The sequence below is a fragment of the Sciurus vulgaris genome (genome assembly GCF_902686455.1).
Source record: "Sciurus vulgaris genome assembly, chromosome: 10".
Taxonomy (NCBI): domain Eukaryota; kingdom Metazoa; phylum Chordata; class Mammalia; order Rodentia; family Sciuridae; genus Sciurus; species Sciurus vulgaris.
In genome coordinates this window covers 115580934-115607183 of record NC_136470.1, presented here as the reverse complement: position 1 = coordinate 115607183, position 26250 = coordinate 115580934, and the positions used below count along the sequence as shown (strand labels likewise).

The 26250-nt window shown below is 52.7% G+C and overlaps 1 protein-coding gene across 2 annotated transcripts; it reads right to left on the bottom strand.

Moving 5' to 3' along the window:
* Nucleotides 1-1021: 1021 nt before the first annotated feature.
* GNAI2 (G protein subunit alpha i2) lies at nucleotides 1022-22355 on the bottom strand. Of its 2 annotated transcripts, XM_079155603.1 has the most exons (9): nucleotides 22113-22353; nucleotides 7286-7328; nucleotides 6905-7046; nucleotides 6555-6715; nucleotides 4141-4269; nucleotides 3671-3800; nucleotides 3428-3581; nucleotides 2438-2651; nucleotides 1022-1584 (listed from the first exon to the last, which is right to left on the bottom strand). In XM_079155603.1, exons 1-8 carry the CDS (start codon nucleotides 22228-22230, stop codon nucleotides 2461-2463), a joined length of 1068 nt encoding a protein of 355 aa, XP_079011729.1. In that variant the 5' UTR covers nucleotides 22231-22353; the 3' UTR covers nucleotides 1022-1584; nucleotides 2438-2460. The 2 variants fall into 2 exon arrangements, with proteins under 2 accessions (XP_079011729.1, XP_079011730.1); XM_079155604.1 differs by having other exon boundaries at nucleotides 1022-2651; nucleotides 22113-22355.
* Nucleotides 22356-26250: the final 3895 nt, after the last annotated feature.

Sequence of the window (26250 nt, the reverse complement as noted above, 5' to 3'; positions counted from 1 at the left end):
CTCATCTGCCCCTGCTAAGGAAGTCCAGGAGCCTGGGCTGGCACATAAGGCCCACCGCGCTGACATCCAGCACTTAAGATTCTTGGAGCCTCCCACATTCGGAGCCCTAGCCCCCGTGCAGCCAATGACCTGCAGCCTCCAAGACCCCCTTGAAGCCATGCCCATGTCTACCATTGCACCCGAAGTGTGGTTACCTGCCTGTCCCAACTCCTTGAGTTGGGAAAGGCAGGGCCTTTAGGGCAGTGATTTGTTTGGTGTGCTAAGAGGAAGCTGCCTACGTGGCTGTGAGACTCCAGCTCTCACACCTTTGTGCTTGGGAGGTCAGAAGTCACCATTTCCTTCTGCATTAGAGTTGGCTGAGCATTCATTCCTCCTATTCCCAAGTGCAAGAATCCTTTAGAAGAGCTTCTGAGTCCGCTGTACTGCTCCGCCATGCTTGCAGGCTGCCCCAAAGCTGCAGAGAGCGGGGATGCCCAGGCCTCAGATTGCAAGCTGACCAGTCCAAGTGGAAACTGAAGCTCAGAGCACTGGATCCTGCCCCAAATGAGGACTGAGGTCCAGATCAATCACCTAGCACATCTCAATAGTGGTCTCTACTCCTGGGAGAAAGAACAGTCAGCAATTCTTGGCTTTTTTTTTTCTTTCTACATTTTATTATTTCAAACCATGTGAACAATTCCATAAAACGTGAAAAAAGCAAGGAAGTGTTCAACGCTGAAGGACCCGGGCCTGGGGCAAGGGCATGAGGGGCCTGGCCCCTCAGCAGGCAGCGGCGGTTCCTAGGTTAGCGCTAAGGAGCTACATTTAGGTTAATGGAGCCTGGGCCCAGGGCCACTGGGCAGGGCCCTCTGTGATGTTGGCAGTTGTCTGGAACAGCCCTTGGAACCCAATTCCGTGGAGGGCAGGGCGGGGTGCCGCCCGCACTGGGGTGGCAAGCAGATGGATGGGTGTAAACACGCAGACACACTCAAGGCACGGAATCACTGGAAGGGGGTTGGGTGGGTGCTGGTCAGGATCTGAGTTTTAAATAGGTTTTCTCTAAAATTCTAGGTTTGCATTTTTTTTTCTTTACTTTCTTTTTTTTTTTTTTTAAAAAGCTATGAGAATCTGTTCTCCAGGAATGGTGGCGTTTCACGCTTCTTGTGCTTTTTCCTATGGGGCCTCCGAGCAGTGGGGGTGGGGTGGGCAGGAGGCTCCCTGTAAACATTTGGACTTGGGCTGGGTCAGGGCTGGTGTTGGGTGAAGCCAGGGGTCTGGGCTGGAGAAGTGGGTGCCCCTCCAGACATAGGCCTTGGGAGATTCAGCATGTGCTCCCCTCACAGAACAAGATAATGGTCAGAAAATTAGAACAGATGCCCCAGAAGAGGTACCATAGCCACTCCTGGCTCCTCAGACAGAGTCAGGCTTCGGAGAGGCCTGTGGTACTCCCTCCCACAAGGCTGGAGCTGAGACAGGGGACAGGAACTGAGAACAGAGGAAAGAGGGTTTGAGAAGCAGCCAGGGCTAGGGTGGGGCAGGCTGGGAGTGTGGTCTTCTTGCCCCCATCTTCCTCAGGGACGTGGGGGAGCAGAGTCGGCGGTGGTCCTGGAGGTGGGGACAGTCATGGCATGGGTTGGGAGGTAGCCAGAGTGTGCCTCTTCCTCCTGCCTTTCTAGACAATGACCCTCTCCTGTATTATTTTTTTTAGTACTGTGGATTGAACCCAGGGGTGCTCTACCAATGAGTTATATCCCCAGCACTTTTCAAATTTTATTTTGAGACAGGGTCTTAGTTGCCCAGGCTGGCCTTGAACTTGCGATCCTCCTGCCTAAGTCTCCTAGGTAGCTCGGATTATAGGCATGTACCTCCACACTGGCCACCACATACTGCTGAACCTCTCCTTTTCCCCACCCACTTGTTACAGGGACCAAGGAGTCTCTCAGGAGAGTTTCTGCTGCTGGGTTATGGGGAGTAGGGGAGCACTAGCAGAGTCATCACACTTCCACCACAGCCAGTTGGGCCAGCCTGAGCTTTAGGACCCTGTCTGAGGGAAAGTTGGCTAAAGACAAGCACAGAGCTGGTTACAGTGAGCAGCAGGAAGCTAGGCTCCCTCCAGCATCCAGCTTCCATTGGGTTTTAGGTCAGTGGCCTGGTGGATGAGGAGGTGAGCTTTCTCCAGGAAATACTGGGACAGAACCAAAAGACGAGGCCTCTGTCTGGCCTGTGGGTTAGGCCTACCTGGTCTACCTCCTCAGTGCCCTGCATACCAACCAGTTGATCTGATTTACTACTGGGAGTTCTCACTCTCTTGCCCTTTAGTCTGACTGCCCTTTTCCTCTCGCTTCAGGCTTACCCCCACCCCCTGTCTCTCCCTAGGTCCCAAGCCTGTCCCTTCTTTGGGCTCAAGGATCCCACTTTGTTCTTCCCCAGCTCCCTGCTTCGTCCCACTCTGGCTCACCATCCTGCCAGGCCTGCTGCCCCTCAGAAGAGGCCGCAGTCCTTCAGGTTGTTTTTGATGATGACATCGGTGACAGCGTCAAACACGAACTGCACGTTCTTGGTGTCGGTGGCGCACGTGAAGTGTGTGTAGATCTCCTTGGTGTCTTTGCGCTTATTCAGGTCCTCAAACTTACTCTGGATGTAGCTGGCTGCTTCATCATACTTGTTGGCCCCTGAGGAAGATGCAGTAGTGAAGATTTGTGCTCTGTGTGGCAGGTAGGTGCCTTCCAATGTATACAGCAAGCTTTTGTGCATGTGGATGGATAAGCATGTAACACGTACCCATGTATCAGTCAGTATACATGCACACTGTGGGTAAAGAGGATAACTACTGTGTGAAGGATGAGCCCATGTGCGCATGTGCACATGTCTCTGTCTCTATGTGTTTTTCAGTACTAGGATTGAACCCAGGGATGCTCTACCACTGAGCTACATCCCCAACCTTTTTTTTTTTTTAATTTGGAGACAGTTTTGCTAAGTTGAGCAAACTGGCCTTGAACTTGTAATCCTCCTGTCCCAGCCTCCTGAGTCCCTGGGATTACAGGTATATACCACTTAAGAAGACACATGGCTGGGCATGGGGTCACAAACCTGTAATCCCAGTGACTCAGAAGGATGAGGCAGGAGGACCACAAGTTTGAGATTAACCTCAACAATTTAATGAGACCTTCAGCAACTTAGTGAAACCCTGCCTCAAAAATAAATAAATAAAATAAAATAAAAAGGGCTGGGGATGTAGTTCAGTGGTAAAGTACCTTTGGGTTCAATCCCCAGTAACAACGACAACAACAACAACAAAAAGGAGGCCCTGTGTGTGTTGTTCGTAAGCCAGCCTCTCTCTGCAGGAGCGTCTCACAGTTACTCTTCTGTCCAGAGGAGGGCGCCTATGGGACCTCTCCTTTTGGGAAAAGCACCATCTCTCCCCAGAGGCAGTCTACAGTCCCCTCACCTGTGTACTCAGGGAAGCAGATGGTCAGAGAGCTGTGTGTGATCTTCTCCTCAAACAGATCCTTCTTGTTGAGGAAGAGGATGATAGATGTGTCCGTGAACCACTTGTTGTTGCAGATGCTGTCAAACAGCTTCATGCTCTCATGCATGCGGTTCTGGGGGCAGGAAAGTGAGGTCAGCAATGGCAACCTTCCCCCCAACCCCCCTGCATTCTATTATGCCCAGCGTTTTCTCCACCTCTCACCATCTCCTCATCCTCAGCTAGCACCAAATCATAGGCACTCAAGGCTACGCAGAAGATGATGGCTGTGACACCCTCGAAACAGTGGATCCACTTCTTCCGCTCAGACCGCTGACCACCCACATCAAACATCCTGTGGACATAGGATCACCTTAACTACAAGGAAGGGGAGGTTCCCCACCCTGCTTCACTGGTTAGGGACAGAGGCCTGTCCAGAGTAGGGCCACTATTTTCATGGAACCGTCTACTTGCCCACCTCACTGCTAGTTCTGGGCTAGGGTATGTCTAGATGGCAGAGGCTGTGAACAGCTGGCAGAAGTGACCACTGATTTACTAGGTTGTGAGGACAAGCTTTCCCAAAACACAGCCTTGAGAAACCTGAGTGGGACCAAGGGATGCTGGCCCTGCCCCCACTTTGCTACCCCAAAGGCTGGCAGGTATTGCCCCTCTACCCTGCCCATATGCCCGCTCACTTGAAATGTAGGTCCTTGAAGGTGAAGTGTGTTTCCACAATACCCGTGGTCTTCACACGGGTCCGCAACACATCCTGCTGTGTTGGGATGTAGTCACTCTGCGCAATGCGCTCCAGGTCATTCAGGTAGCTACAGATGAGGGGGGAGGATCAGTGGAGGCCTCCTTACATGGACCCTGGGTCAGCAGAAAGAGCCCTCTTCCCTCCCACACCCACTTCTCAGGGAAAGCCCTTGCTTTTTTAACTTCTGCTCAGATGAAGAAACATGGACTCATTTTCCCTTGTCTCCCATCCATGGGAAGGGACAGGGAGGAGGTGTGGCTCTTTGGCCAGTCAACCAAGCCCCAGCACCCAGGATCTAAGCTAGGCTGCCTCAGAGAGGATCCAGGGTATTGGAGCTACAGGCAAAGGGAGTAGAAGGGGGCAAATTAGTCCTTCAGGAAGGGATTCAGGATGCTAATTGTTCAATTAGGGTACTCACCACAGAGCAGCCTGGTGTGGTCCCTTGATATGGGGCTGGACATGTTGGGGCCTGCCAGGCCCAGTGGGCACTTTGCCTAGCACCCAATAAAATTTGGGCTTCTCAGGGAGAGGTCCCAGGGGCTCCTCATTACCAGCTCCCTTAATTAGTATCAATGCTGCTCCTGCAGGCCTGATTCAATATCCTTGCTGCCCTGGAGGCTGGATTTAAGCCTCTATACCATTGCCCTCTACCCATGTCTTCCTCCTAGGGCAGAGCTGCTGGGGCCATCAGCAGGGCCAAACCAGGCCAGAGGGAAATGATCTCAGAGACACAGGGACAGAACAGAAAAACAGGAAGGGCCATGGGGGACCATGACGCATGTGGTCTGACCTGTGTGCCACACCCCGTCCACTACTGATAGAGCCCCCAGTCTGGGTGCCTCGTGGTGGGTCCCCTTCTCAAAAGGTGGGCTCACCTTCAGGACCCCCTGCCCACTTGCAGTCTTAGAGTATTGCAGTAAAGAGAGTTAATGTACTCCTATTCCCTGTGGTGTTCCAATCCACACCCCACCCCTGGGTTATCTTGTCAAAGTATAACCCACCTGGGAGAGTAGAACCTGTAGTCACAGCCAAACCCTAAAAAAACAGTGCTGGGCATTGAGCATTGGGTGCTCAATGTCTGGGGAATGAAGAGTCAGGATGGTAGAGAAGTAGGAAGTGGCCTATAGGTAACTTTATCCCAAATTCCTTGAGTTTGGGGAGCACTGAAGTGGCAACGGTGGGCAGGGGTTACACCTTCCTGCCCCGGTGACCTACAAGTTCTGCTGGTAGCTGAGCCTATGATCTCAGGGTGGGGCAGCACTGAGGCCTATAGACCCCTACAGTATTTGACTATAATCCTACAGCTTCTATGGAAGGGACACATTCACAAGGGAGGTCAGGCCATGCAATGAGGGTGAAGAAAGGCTGTCCATGTGATAGGAGGCAGGACTAGAAAATCTTGGTCAGGCAAGACCCTCCCACACACCCTTGAGAGGTCCACCTCTTCTTAGATGGGCTCTGGCCTGGATAGGCAGTAGAAGCCAGAAGAGTGTTCCACTTTACAGAGTCCTAGCTGGAGCCTCTGCTCCACAAGGAAGGAAGACAGGGATTGTAGCCTATCTGGTTCCAAGGTCTGTGGATATCCCCTAGAGCCTGATTGTTCCATCCCTGTGGAGTCCTTGACACCTGGCAGGGACTGCAAGGAAGGAGTTTAGAACTGTGGGCTGGGCCCAAAGGATCCAGACCTGTCAGACTTCTGGGATTCTTGGGATTCCCTGTGACTGGTCAGCAAGAGTCAGAGCACAGGTACAGGTTCCAGTCTGTGCACATGCCTGTCACCTTGCAGACAGCCTCTACCCACTTTGTGGGTCCCTCTCAGGATGATCTGATCTCAGTGTCCTCAGTGCAGCCCTGGAGTTTGTACATACCACACTCCTGCTTGGAACCCTTGCTCATTCTTCCCCTGGCTAGCTCTTGTTCAGCACTTAGCTGAGACAGTCCTTCCACTGGACATCATCCCAATGTGCTCACACCCTCAGCTGTCACTGCCTGGGGATCTATCTGCTCCACTTATCACTATGCCCCTGAAGTCCTGCATGGGGCCTAACACAGCAGGTGGCAGCAAATGTTCTTTAGAACAATAGTGTGTAAAGACAGATAAGGTTTAAGTGGCCTGTAAGAGTGCTGTACAAGTTACCCTGCCTGTCATACCTCCTGACTTTTCAATACCATGCCACCCTATCCCATTCCACCCCACCACAGCTTTGGTTCAAACCACCACAGCTTTGGTTCACAGTCATTAGCTTCAACCAGAAACCAGCAATACCTCACTGGGGGTGCTCAGGTCTTCCAATCCAGCCCAATCTAGACCTCCCCAGCCCGTTGCCCTACCCAGTTCCCTGGAACACTCACTAGGCTGCTGAGTCGTTGAGCTGGTACTCCCGCGAGCGGCCAAAGCAGGCCTGCACACCTTGGTCAGCCCAGAGCCTCCGGATGACACCGGACAGGTCCTCTGGGAGCATGCCCTGTTCCTCGGCAGCGCAAGACAGTGCAAACAGCTGCCTGGCATCATCCTGGACACAGCAGTGGTGGGCAGTCAGTCAGATGAAGGACCATACCCCCGCCCTGCCTGTCAGAGGTAGGGAGTCCTCTGCAATGGGGCCCAGGCTAGGATATTCTCAGATTACCCAGGACAAGACTCCCTTTAAAGTCTTATGGCTTAAAGTCTTGTGGGATGGGGGGGGGGGGGGGGGTGCACATACCGCACGGTGGGGGTCAGCAAAGTCAATCTGCAGGTTGCCCATGGCCTTGACGATGGCCATGATGGACTGGATGGTGTTGCTGTAGACAACTGCCCGGTATTGCCGGCATTCCTCCTCTGAGTAGCCATCCTCATGGATGATCCTGATAGCCAGGGGTCAGGAATTAGGGTCCATAGGGCACAGGGAGTTCATATGGCTGCCTGGGGCTGCTGGGGCCTGCTTCAAAGAGGGAGAAACTGCCCCCAACCCACCAGGGCTAGTAGATAGATGACTGGTTATGAGCAAGTCTGGGCCTGGTTGAGCCTATACTGGGGGCAATATAGGCCCAAAGGAAGAAAAGGGGAAATCAAATTTTGGGGATCAACTGTGCGTAGCACTTACTTCATCTGCTTGACGATGGTGCTCTTCCCTGACTCCCCGGCACCTGGAGGAGAGGGCACAGGAAGTCAAGGGCAGGCCCAGTGGGGGCTCCACAGCTGGGCAATAAGAAGCCCAACTGCCTGTAGCCCTGGAGGCAGAACTCTCTCTCCACATCAGTGGCATGGTGAGAGGGAGGCAGCTGGCAGGGCCACAATGGTCAAGAACTTACAGTACCCATTCCATGGAGACCCGCTATAGTCCTTTTCCTTCCTAGACTTCAATGGCTCCTATGGTTCCCCTCTGCCCTGGTTGAGCTAAGGAGACTTGGCCAGAGACTTCAAGTTAGCCCTCCATTCCCTGTCATTATCACATATGTTGGCTTGCTGCCCCATGCAGGCAGAGCTCACCAACATGGCACCTCAACAGAGCTGGCAGGAAGGTGCCCTATATACTCCAGTAGGACAGTAGCTCCTCTTCTCCCCACATCTTGAGCCTTAGATTCCAGGGGACATAGGCTAGGGCACAGTGTAATGCTCCTTTCTCACACGAACTCACACACAGGCTGGAGAGATAGCTCAGTTGGTAGAGTGCTTACCTTGTAAGCACAAGACCCTGGGTTCAATCCCTAGCACCAAAAAAAACAAAAAAAAACAAAGAACAAAAAAATTGGGCTGGGGATATGGCTCAGTTGGTAGAGTGTTTGCCTCGCAAGCATAAGGCCTGGGTTCAATCCTAAGTACCACAAAACACACACACACACACACACACACACACACACACACACACACACACACACACCCCTCTGTACTGACTCAGGCTTCTTCTTTAGCCTATCAGAGTCTCTACCCCATATTTCTTCTCAGTTTATTCTCAAAGAGATTTGCTGCCATTCTCTCCTATTCATCTCAGCAGCCCCTATAGGCACTGTTTCTACTCTCATTTTTATAGATGAGGACTTTAGGCCTCAAGAAAGTAAAATCTTGGTCCAGGATCATACAGCTAGGATTCAGAAAGGCAAGGAATGCCAGAAACCATGATGCCTAGTCCACCCTGCCCTTCTCAAAATGTGGCTCAGACCTGTAGGACCATGCCCTGGGAGGGAGTTTAAAAAGATAGATTCTGGGAGCTGGGGTTGTAGCTCAGCAGTAGAGTGCTTGCCTAGCATGTGCAAGGCTCCCGGTTCAATCCCCAGCACCTTTAAAAAGAGAGAGAGAAAGATAAGAATCCCCCAGACACACAGAGCAAGACCTTGAGGAGGGTACACAGTTTAGGAGCCTACACTTCCCAGGGAATCTGTGTGGAGAAGTGTAAAGACCAAGAGGACCAGAGGGCCACCCCATCTACCTGGACAGGGACAGACAGACTGGAAACAGGGCTCTATCTCACCTCCCCACTGCTCCCTGTTCTGAGCAACAGGGAGAATGGCCCTCAGTCAAGTCCCACCCTCCTGCCAAGACTTTACGCAGACTGTCTTCTCATTCCCTCCCCATCACTGCCAGTCACACCTGTACCTGCCAGGCACTGCCTCTTGCCATCTCTAGACCTCTGCTCATGCTGTTCCCTCTGCTATGCAGACCTGCCCCATGCTCCATTTGTGGCATCTCAATTCTCCTGAGCATTGTGGCAGGTCCATTCCTCTGAGCAGTTCAGGATAGGTGGCAAATGAAGACAACCTCAAAGGATGAAAGGGCTAATCCACAATTAACATGAGCAACATCAGCAATAATAATGGCATAACTGTGAAGAGGGTCCACTGTGTGCCAGATATTACTTTCACTAGGTACTTCACAGCAACCTTGAGAGATAGGTTCTAGCCTCACCCCTATCTAACAAATTAGAAACAGATATAAAGAGGTTGAGGTAGCACAGTTATAGTACCCTGTGTGGGTGGCCCACCTTTCTCCACATGCACTCCCTTTTAGAGTTATCTTAAATGACCCATACCACAGGTAGGCCACATAGTCATCTGGGGCCAGTCATACTCCTCACTGGGTTACCTACCCAGGCCAACTCTGGCCCCAGTCTGTACTGCCCAACAAGCAACAGCAGCATTAGCAGACACCAGGACTGGGCGACAGACCTTTCCAAGGTCCCTGCCCAACTTAGCTCTCCTACCTTAGACTTTTTTTCTTTTTACAAATGACATCTCACAATGTTGCCTAGACCGGCCTTGAACATGTAGGACCAAGTGATCCTCCTGTCCCAGCCTCCCAAGTAGCTGGGACTAAAGGCATGTACTACCATGCCTGGCTTCAGATCCACATTTTACTAAGGGAAACTGAGGCCTAGCTGTGACCCTTGCAAGAGTGGGTTTGGGCATGTCCCTATTTCAGTGGCTACCCTGAGAGGATCTGAGTTTTCCTTATAAATGCTTCCAGGAACCTGCTTCAATCTGTCCCAGGCCTGCTTCCTAGGATGGGGAGGGTACTGGGGTGGCACAAACTGTAGGCTTTGGGCAGGTGAGGAAGTGATCCCCTCTATGGTTTCAGCCCTGGGCATTAGGGGCACCTAGCCCCACATACTTGCCTGGGTGTGGACTGTAGTCAGATGGCAGCACCCTCCCCTTCTACTGGGCTATGCATAGCAGAGCAGCCAGGATCCCTCAACTCCACAGGGCAGGCAAGGATGTGAAGGGTCTAGAAAATCTGGTGGTAATACCCCATCAATGAGGCCCATGTCCCCGGAGACTTAATACCAACTCGGGCAGGGAGGGTAGCAGGGGCCACCTGGCTCTCTTTCCCACTTGCTCCTATAGAACAAAAGGAAGGAGGTACATTCTAGAGCAGAGGAAGAATTAGAAGCCACAAGTCTTAGGAATGGGGGCTCCACTGGGACAGCAGAGACCAAGGATATGAATTCATGAGTTAGCTCAATCATGCTGACCCCAGCCAGTGGAACCAAGACTCAGAATGGGGGAGCTGTCCCGGGCACAGGCAACCTCAGATATAGGTAAAGGTTGTCCCTCTTTTGTTTCTTTGGGACCCCTGACCACCATCAGTTTCCCCATCTGACTACTGAGAATAAAAAAAGCATCTGGTCCTCTGATCACTCTCTTCATAGGTAGTGTGGGCCACCTGTGACCCTCCCCAGTGATGGAGATGAAAGTGCAAACTTGCTTTGAATCTCATTTTCCTAGCAGAGCTGGCAGACATCGAGGCACTGAGAGTAGCACCTGAGCAAGCCAGGCCTGGAGCCAGGACACTTGTTCTCTGCCCCACCTACTTTCTTATCCCCATCAAGCCTGTTTCTATTCATAAAGCTCTCAAATTCTAAGACTTAGGAGGACATTCTCTGGCCCCAGCAGCAGTCAACACAAACAAAACTCCCTTTAACAGGTGGACAAAATAAGGTCATAAAGCCATCCCTGGATTCAGGGTGGTCCTTTTGTTCTTCCAGTAGTTGTGACTCAGGTGGAAAATAGTGATAGGGAGGACAAGGATGTGGTGGTAGAAGCCAGGCAGAAAGCAGGGGGATACCAGAACAGAGTCAAGGCATTGCCCTGAGCATCTACACAGAAGAGGGGCCAGGAACAGAGTAGTGGGGCACAGTCTGATTTCCAGTGGAAGGGATGGGGCAAAGACCCTGGCTCTCAGGTAGCCTCTAGGAGCTGTGCCTGGGGAGCTGTGGGGTTACAGTCTTGTTCTTCACTCTCCAGGCTGGGTTCTGTCTCTATCAGGGCCTGATGAATCTCCTCACCAGATATGTTGGCATCTGGCCCAGAGTTTTCATGCATCCTGCTGATTGTGGGCACTCAGCTTCCCCCACCAAGCCCTACACCTTTCCCTTAGAATGGGACTTCCCCAGCTGACTCCAGATTGCTACAAAGGTGCAGGGCAGGTGAGCTCTGCCAATAGATGACAGAAGTCAGTTCCTTCTGCCCAGAGAGGACCCCACTGGGTACTCCACCCCCAGTTGGGTGAGACCAGAGGGGCCGGCAGAGGTTCCCTGGTGTGGCCTTGACATTCCCAAGGGGTCACACTTCTTTCCACCAAGGAAGCCACCTCTGAAGCCCCTGCCTCATGGTGCAGCTGGTGGGTCCACAGCAGGCAGGCAGTGATTACATTAATGTGCAGGGCTCCAGGGGCTGCTGCTCTGCATTAGAACAACTGCTTCTACTGTGGGGTGCTAAGCTCCTGTGGAGAGGGGAACAGATGGGAAAAGGGACACAGGAACACTCCATCTGTCTGAACATGGCCAGCAGGGCCTTGCAGCAGGAGATAGCCCCATAGGTCCAGCCACTTGATGCTTATCCCAAGTCCCAGTATCTAAGTCACTATTCAGCTTGGACCCTCTACTCTCCACATTAGGCTCTGATCTGCTGGGAAGTGGCAACAAACTGCTGTCCTCTTTGACCTCAGTTTTTGTTCTAAGTAGACTGCCAACCACTGAGAGGCCAGACAGTCCATCTTCTCACTTTCAGGTCTTTTCCCAGAGGGAGGTCCAGATCTGCCATGCCCTGCTGCCCACTGTGATCCTTCCTGAGATCTCCATCAACTTCAGCTCTTTCTGCCCTTTCAGCTTCCTGCCCTTTCTGTGGTACCTCATCTGTGAAAAGGAGCATCCCATTATCTCCTCCTGGGAGAAGGGTGAGGATTTAATGCAAAGTTCTTCTCATAGTGTCTGACACATGGTAAGCATTCAGATAAAAGTCCTCACTTTTACCTTTGGGAGAACACAGATTTCCCAAAATATCTCATTTGCTGCAACCTATATTGATCATGCTGTGCTGGTCACTGTAACAAGCAACTTGCAGAGTGGACTGCTGTGGTCATCTCATTTGAAGGAGAGCTTCTGAGAGCTTTCAGATAGAGTGAATAAAGAGCAATGAATGGTAACCAATAGGCTGAATCAGAGCAATGGCAGTTCCCTGCTGGGACTTAGTGTAAGCTGGGAGAGGAGCAATCACTCAGTCTCCTACTGGTTTTTGCTGAGTTCATCACTCTCTTTCCATAGGACTAGCTCTCCTACAGGGCCCTCCTTCTTGCCCAGGAACCTTACCACTGATATTGCTCACTGACTACACACTTGGAAGGCTTGGCAGTCTTGGGAAAACTTTCCAGGCCGGTGGGCTCCCCTGCAACACATGGGGTGAGGGAGAGCAGCCAGCTGACGTGGCAGCCCAAGGGCAGAGATTCTCATCAGCAGCAGTGGCTGGAACCACAGGGTAGACTTGGGCAGCAGCCCAGTTCAAACCCACAGCACCAGGCGCACCCATGCAGTCACAAACTCCTCTAGCCTATCCTGGTGGAGCACAGGGTAGGGGGAAAAATCAGGATGGGCCCTGGAAAGTCCACCCCAAAGGCAACCCAGACACAACCTTCTACTCTCATCCCAGGAGTATACCACATCTCCAGCTTAGTCCAGGGTTCTCAGATCCCACTGTCCACCTCCCACCACTCAGCCTTAGTATCCCAGGTCTGGCAACCAGCAGGGGGAGCCTGGCAGCCGAGAGACGGTGGAGGAGGTGGAGATTGGGCAGAGCTGAGGAGTGTTTTGTTTAGGAAAAAGTCTCCCTAGCTAAGGGTGACAGGGGTAGGGGAGGGGAGTGCCTGGACCCTCACCCACCACCTCCTCCCTGGGAAGCTCCCCAGCTAGCTCCAGAGACTGCACACGCAGAAACAATGGGAACCGGAGAGAGGGAGGGGGAGAGGGCCCAACCAGACAAAGGCCCTCCAAGCCCCGCCCCCTCTTGTCTCTTCCTTCCTGCAGGTGCTGCTCTTTGGTCCCTCACTCTCTCCAAGGAGGCTCAGCAGGGTCCTGCACTGGGGTGGGGGCAGGGACATGGGGTCTTAGATGGCCCCTTCTACACTCCCACCCATTCCTGTGGCCTGGCCTCCCACCAGATGTCCCCAAAAACCAAACCTCTCTGGTCTCTGCCACTTGGGCTACCTCCAGCAACTTCCAGGAGTTCCCAAATCCATCAGGGAGGCACCCACAACCAAGGCCTGTCTTGTTACTGCCAAGTCAAAGATCTCTCTCGTGCAAAGGCAACTGATGCCTGTAGTTCTGTCCAAACACGGAGGGATTTCCAGGGCAGACGCGTCTCCCTCAATAAGGCCCTGTCACGGTACAGAGGGAAACTCAGATACCTGGTCAGGAAGGGCAGCCTGGGCTAATGATGAATCCTGAGAATGGTTTATCACTGGTCCCTCCAGCTGCAAATCTCACCCTTTGCAGGAGCCAGAAGATACCAGACAAGCCCAGGTCACACACGGAGCTTGGTCATTTGGTATATCCCTCTTCCCAGAAGCTTCTTCATTTAAAGAATTTTTTTGTTACTTTTTATTTATTTATTCATTTTTTGGTACTGGGGATTGAACCCAGGGGCACTTTACCACTGAGCTACATTCCCAGTCCTTTTAATTTTGAGACAGGGTGTCACAAAGTTGCTTAGGATCTTGCTAATTTGCTGAGGCTGGCCTTGAACTTTTGATCCTCCTGCCTGAGCCACCACACCACTGAGCAGACCCCTTTGTTGTTGTTCTTCTTCTTCTTTTTTTTTTTTTTTTAGAGGGGTGATACTGAGGATTGAACCCAGGAGTAAACCACATCCCCAGCCCTTGAGATAGGGTCTTGTAAAGTTGCTTAAGGCTTAACTAAGTTGATGAGGCTGGCTTTGAACTTGCGATCCATCCTCCTGCCTCAGCCTCTCAGCGGCTGGAATTACAGGGTGTACCACTACCCCTTTGTTATTCTTAAGATGCCTGAATAACCACCACCTCTTTTCTGATTTCTTTTGGTGTACCCTGGGTGAGGTGTCTAGAGACTGGCTCTCAGTGTCCCCATATGCAAAATGTACCCCTCAGAAGAGTGCCAAACTCAAGGCCTGCCCTAAGCAGCTTCTCTTAGGTCTTCACACTCACCCCAAACTGCCTTCATGCCCAACAAGCCAACAGTTGTCCATATATCCACAGATTACAGTATCGTGCTAAGAATCATATCACAGGCCACAGCATTGGGCACAGACAGGGAACAGGATAGCCTGAGGTCATATAATGAGGAAGGTAGGGGATTGGACCCCTGGAACCCAGTCTTGGGTGGCCTTGAGGCTATATGGTCTCTGCTTTCTGCATAGCCCCTGGCCCAGAGAGGCATGGATTCTTCTGCCCTGGCTCTCCCATGACTCTCATGGGACTACATCCCCCGAGAGCTTAGCTTGACAACATAGAGCAGAACCCCTGGGAACCTCTAAGGTGGAGGGCAAGGCCCCAGCAGCCACAAAACTCAAATCCAAAGACCAAGAAGTATGAGGAACTGACCTTACCAAGCGTCATTGTCGTCAACAGCCCACCAAAGCCACAATCAACCACCACACAGTACCATAAGCACCACAGGGGCAAGCACCACTGAGTTGGTGCTCACAGCAGAAGCCCTGCAGGAACATTCTTCCCTTCCACTCATCTGGTCAACTCCCCATCCCACAGCCCCACCCCAGACTTCAGCAGGTCTATAAGGTTTTCCCAGGCCTATCTGTCTCCCTAAGAAAGGGAGCTATAGAAGGAACAATCCTAATATTAGGGGGAAAGTGAAGTGCTAAGTTGCAGACTATGACATGAACATTACTGAGTGAGGGCATGGGATGGGAAGAAAGGTGGGAAGCAAAAGAAAGAGCAGCTGCATATAGGATGAGGTAATTCCATGGACACCCCACAGATTTCTTGTTTCAAGCAGCAAAAAGATTCATGCAGAATCTTGGGTCCCACCTTCCAGAGCAAAGAAGGAAATGAAGGCCCCCAAGGGAGGGCCCCTAAGCATACACGGAGTACATGGGCACCAGGACATCTTCTCCAGCATCTGCCTGTCACCCTGACTGATCAATTCCTATCAGCTGAGCCCAGATTCCCACGAGGCTGTGATGATTAAAACAGGTGCTCAGTTACTACCTGGGTCTTATCCTGGCCTCTCCACTTCTTGTGGGTAAGTCATGTAATGTCCCTGAGCCTCAGCTTCCTCATCAGTGAAATGGGTGTGACATCAGTCTAGACTGCAGAGAGACCAGTTCCATACAATCATCAAAGCTCAGAGGCAATTCCTGATATCACTAGAGGAGAAGCAGGCCCAGTGAAGGCACTCCAGGCCCAGCAACAGGTAGTTGGCAGGGGGATTCCTTAAGTTAGGCCAAAGGCCCCTCTGTCAATCTCCAAACAGGGGAAACCCAGTGAGCTAATCCTGGGGCTGCTGCTCCATTTCCAGGCATTCATCTCGGCCTGTGGCTGGCCTTCCGGCTTTGGAGGGTAATGGCCGCTCGGGAATCTAAGAGCAGCCTTCTGCTTTCCTGCTGGTCCTCCCACTGGCGTCCCTCTCCCAGCCACCACTTCCTGTGGCCAAAGGAGGGGCTTGGAATCCTTCTCAGAGGCACCACCATCTCTGGGATTCTGGGTCCAGCAGTTACAGGGGCAAGACAAGGGCAGAGCTATAGACTGGTCCGTACCTAATGACTGCCCATAGGGTGGCCCACAGGAGTACCCTGATGGGCCTGGGCAGGTGTTTACCTCCTAGACCTTCCAGTTGGCAGAACCCACAGCTGTCTGGGTTCATACCTCTGTATTAGCACCAAACAGCCTTCTGGCTTCTTCCTCTTTTGGGCTCCTCCTCCCCCAGCTGCTTCCTCCTTTTCCTCCGATGTGGACACCACTTCCCTGAGAGGTCCTGCCATGCAAACTTCCTTGCCTCTCCTTGCCTGAGCACAGTAGGTACTGCTATCAGTATCCCCTCTGTACATCCTGAGGCTGTGACAGCATTGGGACTCCCAGCATCCTGTAAGCCACAGGACACCTTCTCTCCAATAAGTCTTAGGTGATAAACCAGGCTCACTCAAAATGGCCTGTTACTGCTTTCTGACCCTTCTGCACACTCAGAAGGCCAACACCAAGGGCCTGGCCAGCAACATTTGTTTATTCCAGGGAGATTATTCTTCCCAAACCATGAGTGGTCACAGTTCCAAAAAGCAGCAACAGATGGGGTTGGGGTTTAGTAAAAACAAGAGGTCCCAGCTACAAGGGCTGGGCAGGAGGGGCCTCACCTTGTACCTGTAGCTGCTGCCTAAGAGCATCAGGTACCAGAGCCATTATCAACAGGCCCAATCCTTTGCCTTTCTCACGGCACTTTAAAGAGTATTCTTAGGCAAGGCCCATCAGCTGTGGCCTGGCTACACACCTGTTGACCCCCTCCCTACTCACTGAGCAAAGCTGGGACTCCTGGCTCAAGGTGCTGGGAAGGTGATAGAGTTGCCCAGTCCTATCTCCTCCATAGCACAAAGGGGCCAATGAGGTAGCACTTCAGGCTCTAGGTCTGACTGGCTCGTCATCTGCTAGAGTGAGGGGGCCCCTGGGTCCTCAGTGGCTAGGAGCTTGGACATTCAAAGTTTCCTCCATCTTGTTCCTGCCAGGTAATCTGGTGGGTTCCCATGCCACCCCGACCCTGGGTCCCTCAGTACTTGGGATTGAACTCAGGGGCTCTTTACCACTGAGCTGCATCCCCAGCACTTTTAATTTTTTATTTTGAGACAGGGTCTCACTGAGTTGCTTAGGGCCTTGCTAATTCGCTGAGACTGGCCTTGAACTTATGATTCTCCAGCCTGCACCTCCCGTTGTCACTGAGATTACAAGTGCACACCACTGGCCTAGCAAATTCTGGCTTTTAGAAACAGCCAGGGACCAAGATCAAAGGCATGAAGTACAGGATCAATGTGCCTGCCTGTGAACCAAGCAACCTCAAGTGCAAGCACCCCTATAACCACAGTGCTGGAAACCTGAGGACTTCACAGGGATGGGATCATGCTCCACCCCTAATACTACTAAATGCTGTTGCTTGGTGGGCAAATATTTACTCAAAACAAAGGAGACCAGGGGTTGCTAACCATGCCCAGGCTCCAACTGACAGCCGAGGCTCTGACTCAAACATGGTGGGTGGCTTAATGCTGCCTAAGGGCCTCTGGCAAGGAAGGCTATGTCCCTAGGCTGGTTTGACTACCACCTCCAGTCAGTGGCAGTTCATTCCCTGTGTGTCCTGACCAAATGCTGGCCTCTCTGTGGTTCCCCGCCCCCACCCTCCAGAGATACTCCCTGCTGAGCTGCCCTGCTTCACCTAGTCTCCCAGGTCAGAGATATCCCTTAAAGGACTCAGTCTCTAGTCTCACTCCTACCCTACCCTCCAGGTACAATTTTCATGGCAGGTGCTGAGCTTAATGAGACTGACTGTTCAGGACACAGGCAGAGAGAGTCAGAAATGGCTTGGACCCCCATATTCTCCCTGGCGAGTGAACGGAGCTCCAGCCTGTCCACTCAAGCAGACAAAGCCTCGCCCAGCCTGGGGGAGGGGTGAGAAGAGACTCTCAGGCCCAAACAACCCCGCCCCCCATTCAAGTGCTAATGAGCTCCAGCAGGGGAGAGGAGGGCTGGCCGGGAGAGTGTCTGGACTGAAGGCCTGCCTAGCTACTACCTGGCACTCAGGGCCCTGCCACACCCCCCAACCCTAGGCTCCCAGAGGTTGGGTCAGACTTCCCTGGGATAGTCTGTCACTTTATCTGGCAACAACTCTTCGAAGCACACCTTGGTCTCCCTACTTGCGGTAGAGCTGCCTGAGGACATGGGAGTGGGTTCCCCAAGATCCCTATCCTAGCCAGGCAACCTGAAGAATGGGAGCCCCCTTCCCACCACATGCTCAGCACTGTAGGAATCAGCAGTCTAAGGTACCGCAACCCTTTTCATACCTCCAGAGTTCAGTGCACTGCTGAACACAATACCCTTGGCTGCAGATCTGGTCCCCAGGTTGTATATGGAGGGCAAGACTCCTATCAGGGCTTTAACTGAAGGTTTCTTAGTCAGAGCACAAGGTGGAGCTGGAATTTGAACACAGGTCTGTGTGCCCCCCCAAGGGTGGGCCTCCTCTCCTGGGCCAGGAAATATTCGCCAAGGTCTTAGGAATCTAGGCCAGGTCTCCTATCTGGGTGTCCTTGCTGAGTGGGTCTATCTCCCCCAGTGCCTGGCCCAGGCAAATGGTTTTCATTTTTCAAGGCCAGCCAGAAGACCCCTCCTCCAGGAAGTCCCCTTCACAAGTGGGAGTCTCCCCACTGCCCAGCCAGCCAGGATCCCAGGCTAGCCCTCCCATCTACCTGCAATTAGACCAGGTTCAAGTGGCAGCCCCCTGCCCCCTACCCCGGGATTATATTATCCCTCTTCCCAGGGGCTATAGTATATTCATAGATGTGTTCAACAGCCTCATTGTTTCCACACACACTTAATATGCACCTTATAAAGTGCCAGCCCTCTGCTAGAGGCACAGACAGGACGAAGGCCACAAAATTCCCTTCCTTTTCCTTTGGTAAACTTACTTGAGCCCTTGTTTTGTGCAAGTCTCTGTGCTGGCAGGCCTAGAGTCCCTGAAGCACTGCATATAAGTCTCAGCCTGGTGGCCCTCAGGCTATATACTGCAGCTATTGGACCATCAGAGAAGGTAGCCTTGAGGCAGTCTCCAAACAGTTTTTGTTTGAAGGAAGAATACAAAGACACTCTCCCCACAAACAGATGGAGTCCCTACTATGTGCTATGCTCTCTGACAGGGTACGGACTGGGCAGCAAGCACTGTGCATGGAATGGGGTAGGGTCTGTCTCTGAGGTGCCCACACAGCCTGTGATGGGGCCAGGAAGAAACAGGCTGAAGAACTGTTCTCTTAGTGTACTCCCAGTTCTGGTCACTGACTCTATAAGGAATCTGCCACTTACCTACAGTGACCTTGTATCGCTCAGTGACCTCCACCTACCCATTCCCAAAACCAAGTGCTGTGGATATGTACTTCACTCAACAAATAGGTGAGAAGCACCCAACACATAGCCCTGTCCCAGCAACCTCAAGGACAATAGCATGTTCTGATGGAAGAAGCAGCAGTACCCAGGGTCAGAAGAGAAGCTTCACTAGCCTCAGTGAAGGTCAAGAAAAGATCCTGGGAGAAGATCCCAAGTAGAGTATTAAAGAACAATCAAGGTCAAGGACCAGGGATGTAGCTTAGTGGTAGAGTGATTAGCATGAGCAGGGCACTAGATTTGAACCCTAGTACCACTGGGGGGGGGGGGGGGGGAATCAAATAGGAAACAACAGATGAAAAGTCCCAGGGCAAGACGGAACTACTGTACCTATACTCTAAAGCCTTCATGGAATCCACAGTGGGCACTCTCTCTCCTTTCACTGTGAAGCTGCCCACTAAATTCCCCTGGGCCCAGCTGGTTAGTCAGGTAGAAAAGGGCAAGGGTGGGGGGTATGGCTGGAGTGGGACTGGGTTCGGCTACTCTGCTCCCCCACCAAACTGCCAGGAAAAACTCTTGCCAGTGTGTACACATCTGTCTGCACTGGTGACAGTGCCTGTGCCCGCTGGCTGGCAGAGCTGCAGGGAGGGGACGGAGCCAGCGTGCAGGCAGGGCAGCAGGCGTGGTTCTGGCTGGGAGGGAAGGTTGGCACTTGCCCAGCCTGAGTCCCGTTGCCTGGACAGAACTTCCCGCTACACGGGACAGATGCCCAAAACTCTGAACCTGGCACATCGGGGCTTCCATTGCCACCTTATTGTTGGATGGGGAAGGCAAGGTTCAGGCCAGGACCCCTCCCCAGGTAGTCATGGCAGATAAGAGTCCTGCAGATTGGGCCTCAATTTCAGGCAGAGCTTGGTCTCTCAGTCTCTTGCAGCACACACTCTGCAGGGTTTTAGTCCCACACCATGTCCCCAACAAGAAACAGATGTTCCTGTTCGCCCCAACCCAGGAAGCCCATGTCACAGAGAAAGCAAAGGCCAGAGAGGCAGGACACTGGGCTGGACTTCTCAGGCTGCAAAGTGCTGAGCCAGACCTTATACCTCTGGCTGCTACTAGTCCAGTGTGGGAAGGATTGCCAGGTTCCACCAGATTCCACCTGGCCTAGCCCCAAAACTGATCAGGGCTCTAAGGGGCAAATCTGTCAGGATAAGGGACCCTTCTGGTTCAGGCGCAAAACAGGCTAGGAGCCCTGTCTCTAGAACCCTAGGGTCCAGTCTCACATCTCCTCAGCTAGCGCAATAACTGAGATCAACCTGGGAAGGGCTGGCTAGAGTCTCCCGGCTGAGCACCGGGAGGCAGCGGTTCCGGAAGTGCCCTCCCCAGGCTCAGCAGGCACAGGGCATTCCGCCGCGTCGACACCCACTCACTGCCTGCCGCACTCACAGCAGAGACAGGAAGAGGCAAGCGCCCAACGCAAAGCAGCCCAGGAGGCTGGGCCGCCGCCCCTTCCCGCCCCATCTCTTCCTCCCCGCGGCAGCAGTGGAGCGGATGCCATTTTGAAACCTCCGGGGCTGTGCCCCCGAGACCGGCCTGTCGGGGCAGTCAACAGATGGTCCCATAATGTACATACACAATGTTCCTCAGTCACCGGCCCTACATAATAGAGCCCACTCTTCACAGCCTGGAGGCCCCAAGGCAGCTCTGGAACCAGAGGCCACACCCCCACACACATACTATCCTGCCTACAACGCTCCTGTGCTGCAGCCGGGGGTCTCCCTACCCGCAACCCTGAGAGCCCCCCGCCCCCCCCCCCAGAAAAAAATCAGGGTTCGTGCTCCCAGTGAGAGACTGGACTAGGAGAACCAGCAGGCTCTTTGCAAAAGGCCAGCTGGGATGCTCCCAGGCACACTGGCCCACCTCCAGCTCACCCCCCAACCCCTCATTCAGCTCCTCCACCACTCCCCATCACATGGCTCTGAGATCCAACAGGCCCACCCACTTTTGAAGGCCATATCTCAGCCTTTCAGTCTAGAAAGGTATGGGGAACACATCAGCACCCGTCAGCAGATCTCCTCCGACCGCCCGCAGGGGCAACAATATGTCGGCTGTCTCACCACTTCCACTTCCCCCTATCCCTTTAGCAGCCACCATCTTCCCTGGAAGCAGCTACAACCCTAACTACTCCACACTCCCTCCTACTTCCCAGACTCACCCCTACTGACCCAGACAGGGCTTCAAAAAGGGAAATACATTCTCTGGGTGCAGAACCTTCTAGGGAAGCTTGAGAACTGGCCCCCTCCCCAATGCGACCAGTGGAATCTCAGTCCAGGCCCTTGGGGCTCTACCTAACCAGCGTAGGCCCTCTCCTGCTGCTTCTCCCAGAACGGCCCACCCAGTGTAGGAGAGATGGTGGAATCTGGGAAGGCCAGAGTGTGGGAGAGAACTTACAGAGGAGCAGCAGAGGGTTTGGGGAGTGATGCCTGCAGAGGGATCTGGTGACCAGAAGCAGGGGTTCTGAAGGAGTTCCAGCTGAAGAGGGTTCAAGAGCAGTTTCCCACTTGAGAGATCCCTTGGGGTCAGAGTACACAGGTGGAAGATACAGATTCCAGGGTAAGTATAGGGCACAGAAAGTGAAGAGAGTAGGGGCCTGGCAGGGGCCCCAAAGGATGCTCATGTCCAATAGAAATAGGGGGAAACAGGTGGGGGAAACAGGTGGGGGAAGCCTGGGTTGGGAACCGAGTAGAATTTTGAGGGTTTGGATAAAGTCTAGGAAAGAATGGAATGACAAGGCACGGAGGGTCTGAGGCTCTGTGAGGCTAGTTGTCACGGCTGAATAGTAAAGCAGGGACTGGACAGCTGATGTTAAAGCACCTTTGCCTGAACTTGGGAGTTTGAGGTATGGCACGTTGAGGGTCTGATCTAGTGTGGCCTAGCATTGGAGGTCTAGACTAACCCAGAGTTTCCTCACTCTTATTCGGGGGTCGTGGCCAGGCTTGTCCCGGGGGATTCAAACCCGGCTATGGGGTCCAGAGCCGGCCCGGGAGTTTTAAGCCCTTGTCTGGGGAGATCGGCAGTGGCGGTGGGGACAGATGCAGGCGCGGCCTCACCTAACAGCAGCAACTTCACCTCCCGTGCCGCCTTCTCGCCATCCTCCCGCAGGTTCTTATCGATCATCTTAGAGCGCTCGGCCGCCGCCTTGTCCTCGGCGCTCACCGTACAACCCATCCCGCCGTCCGCCGGCCTGGCCCGGCCCCCACAAGGCCCACGGCCCGGCTTGGCCCCGCCCGACCCACTCCGCTGCCGCCGCTGGCCCTCTCGGGCAGCTCGCTCCGGTCCGCAGTTCCGAGCAACTGCGGGAGGCGCCTTCCCGGCGGCCGCGCACCGACGGCGGGGCGGGTCAGGGGTGGGGCCGGAGCGAGCCAAACCCGGGACTGGGCCGGTGCTGGCCTGGAGGCGGGGCCAAGGGAAATTAAGGGCTGACTATTGGTTCGAGGGCGGAGCAAAGGAAGAAGTTAAGCTCAGCCCAGGCTCGGGCGCGGGCTGGAGGCGGGGCCACACGGAGCGGACGGAAGGCAATAGCGGTAGTCAACGATGGGCTCCAGCTCTGGGCGGGCAGCAAGTGGGGCCGGCCTCCGATTGGGTGCTGCGGGCCTGAAGCCCCGCTTTGGGGACAGCCGGGAGGGGGCTGGGAGGGCGGATCTCGTAACCCGAGGGTGGAGACGTTTCTTTTCAGCCGGCGGGCTGAAAAGAAACCAGCCCTCTGCGCTTCTGGGAGCTGGGCGAATAGGGTGAAGGAGGCGTGTCTTCAACACTTGTTAAAGTTAATGAACCCAGTAAACTTGTTTTGGGATCTACTGAGCCGGGCGGTTGGTTCCGAACCGGGGTTTTCTTTACTTTTTGCGGTGCTTGGGATCGAACTTAGGGCTGTGCACATGCTGGGCAAGCGCTCTGCCCTCTTCTCTCTTGATGTGTGGCAAGTCAAAATAAAACCAATATTGAACGTGGCACGTACCAGTAATACCAGCTACTCTGGAGGCTGAGGCAGAAGGATTGCAGTTTCGAGGTCAGCCTCAGCAACTTAGACTCTGTCTCAAAATAAAAAATAAGGGGCTGGGGTTGTGGTTCAGTGGTATAGCGTTTGCCTAGCATGCCTGAGGCCCTGGGTTCCATCCTCAGCGCAACATGGAAATGAAATAAAGGTATTGTGTCCACCTACAACTAAAACAAAATATTTAAAAAAATAAATAAATAATAAAAAGGGCTGGGGATTTAGCTCAGTAGTAGAGCACCTCTGGGTTCGAACCCCAGTACCATGAAAAACAAAATCAATTGCACCATATACCCACTTGCCTCTCCTGTCTCCCTCAGATGTGTAGATTCTGTAGTCATCCAAGGCTTATCCATCCTTCCCTGATCTGTTGGAGGCATCCTCCTGCTAGCAGCCATCCCGAACTACAACTTTGTACGGGGTAAACAGGACCAAAGCAGGAGAGGGAGGGGGAAGAGAAATTCTCACTTTATTTCAAGAAACAAAAATCACCTTGATCTTATGACTTGTCCCTTCCATGTCCTATCCACCTCTGGAAGTACTGACTCAATCCCACATCCTATCTTTCAGTAACCTGTCTTCACTGGGCAGTGGCTGCCAACTCTATGACTGGGCAAAGGTGGAGTGGAGGCAGCAGTGTTTCTAGCTTGACCATTTCAAATCTTTCTGTTCTGCTCTCCAGGAGGAGCCCACAAACCCTACCTCGATTGGACATTTGAAGGGTCTGCCAAGGATTACCTGGGAAGGAATCTTGTGTGATCCCAGTGCCATGACCCTTGGAGGTTCGAGCCCAAAGACAGGGAAGGTCCCCAAAGCCAGGCAGAGACCTGGCCAGCAATCCTTGATTCACCCACAGACCCCCTGTTTAGCACAGCTTCCTCCTTACTACCTTCATACACACCTTATCCCAATTCCCAGTCCTCAAGCTGTCTGTGTTCTCTGGAGTGTCTGCATACCCCTATCTGAAAGTCTCCTAGTTGAGGAGTCATTGGCTGTAATCCTCCAAAATTTCCCCCAGGGTTCCTCCTGCCTAAAGACAAAGCTCAAGCAGTCCCTGCCATGGGCATGTAACAAGCAGAATGCAAACACAATAATGCCCACTAGGGACACAAAAATATGCTGTATACATCCACCTGTGGGATAACCTCTAACATATCCCAAATCCACAAAACACATTATAAATATGTGTGCATAGAGAACACAGTCTAAGCACAGACTACAAACTCCAAGTCGGGCCCCTTCCCCCACTACCCCACCCTGTGCTGGAGAGCTTCGCTCCTCTGGCCTCCCCAGCCTGCTCCTAGCAACAGCCAACAGCTCTTTCAGTTGCCAGGCAACTAAAAGAACCTGTCAGCCCCTTGGAGGCCAGGCTCAAGGGAGGTGGGCAGGACACAGACCCCAATCTATGGCTGTGGGACAGGATGGGGCCACTAGGAGGCATGGCCTTTCCTAGCCCCAAGTCAATCTCATGGTTCTTGAGTCAGTCACTCTTTTCTAGTTCTGTGCTTTTCCTAGGGAGTTCACCAACCCTTGCTTCCAAACCTCTAGCTGCTCCTTCTACATCTCCTTGGGGGTCTCTAGGGCTATGGCAGGCCTCTGCTTGCTACTCCAGTCACACACCTCTCACTCCAGGGGCTTAGAACCCACTCAATCGTCTCAAGTCTGACTTCTCCCGATTGCCACCTCTATATCCACTACTGCTCTGAGGTCTCTGCCAGACACCTTGGCTATTCAAACCCCTGCCTAGAGCTGCGTAAATCCCACCTGCACTGTCCCCTGCTTCTGGAGCCTCCCACCAACCAAAGCCATGACCCCTAATCCCCACCCCAACATGCTGTCAGCCTCTTCCCCTCCTCAATTCCCCTTCAAATGTATCCCTGCACTGCTTCCCATTCTAGGCCTCCCTGGCTCCTCCCTAGTTCTCCTGTTTCCCCCCTAAATCCATCTTCCACATTAATGCCTTGCTTTCAAACCTCATCTAGCTCCTCAGTGCCCTGAGAATAAAGCCCATACACAATGGTTTGAATACTACAGGAGACTGAAGCAGTAGAGTGGCAGTTAGCAGCAAGGACTCTGGGAAACAGTCTGCAAAATTTCTGGCTGCACTAGGTGGGCACAGTGGCTCACGCCTGTAATCCCAGCAACTCAGGAGACTAAGGCAAGAGGGTGGCAAGTTTGACCCTGTCTTGAAATAGAAAATAAAAAGGCCTGAGATGTAGTTCAGTGATAAAGCTCCCTTGGGGGGCAATCACTAGGAAACAAAACAAACCAATAAGAACAAGAAGAAAAAAACCTTGCTGGCCACAAGGACAAATGCCAGAAACTTCCTGCACCTCAGTTTTCTTGCCAGTAAAATGGGTTTAGCAGTTGTATCCACTCAACGCATATGCTGAGGTTAGGACTAAGGGAGGACTAAGGGAGGAAACATAAGTAAAATGTTCAGAACATGTATGGTATTAGAAAACCCTCAATATGGATGAATTGTTACAGTAGTAATTTCAGTAAAGCCCTTATAAAGGCTGTCCCCCTTAGAGTCCACCTCATCTCCTTCCACTTGCAACATAATAACACTCCAACTATGGATCTTACCTTACTCTATCTCCTAGCTTTTCCTCCTTGATCCCCAACCCCATTAATCACTACCCCACCTCACCCCTGCCAGCATTCATTCACTTCCTGACTGTGAGCTGGGCGTTTTTGACTCCCTTTGTCCCAGGGCCTACCCTTCCCCAGCCAGATCCCCTTATTATCCTGGTTTTGAGTATCCCCCACTCAAGTCCCTGGTTCCAGACCCACTGTAGTTGGCAAGATTAGTATTTATCAAATTAAATGAATAAGTTACACAAACTCTATCTCACCCTACTGGGGGAGGGGGAATCTCATCCTGGAACAGAGAGGGGTATAAATCACTACAAAAATATTCACCACAGTTGTGTGCTCAAAGAAGGGAGAAAAACTAACGGTTCCTAGAAGGTCAGGGAGCTTTCTTGGTAAAGGTGAAAAGTGCTTGAGGAAGAACATTTCAGAAAAAGGGAAGGGCACATGTAAAGGTAGGAAGGTAGGTCTTAAGGAATTACCAGAGAGAAAATAAAGGGTCAGAGCTGGAGAAACCCTTTACTTTACAGCTAAATCAACCAAATCCCATCCATAGTCATCCAGTGAGGAACAGCAAAGGTACCCTGGTTCCTTCACACTCT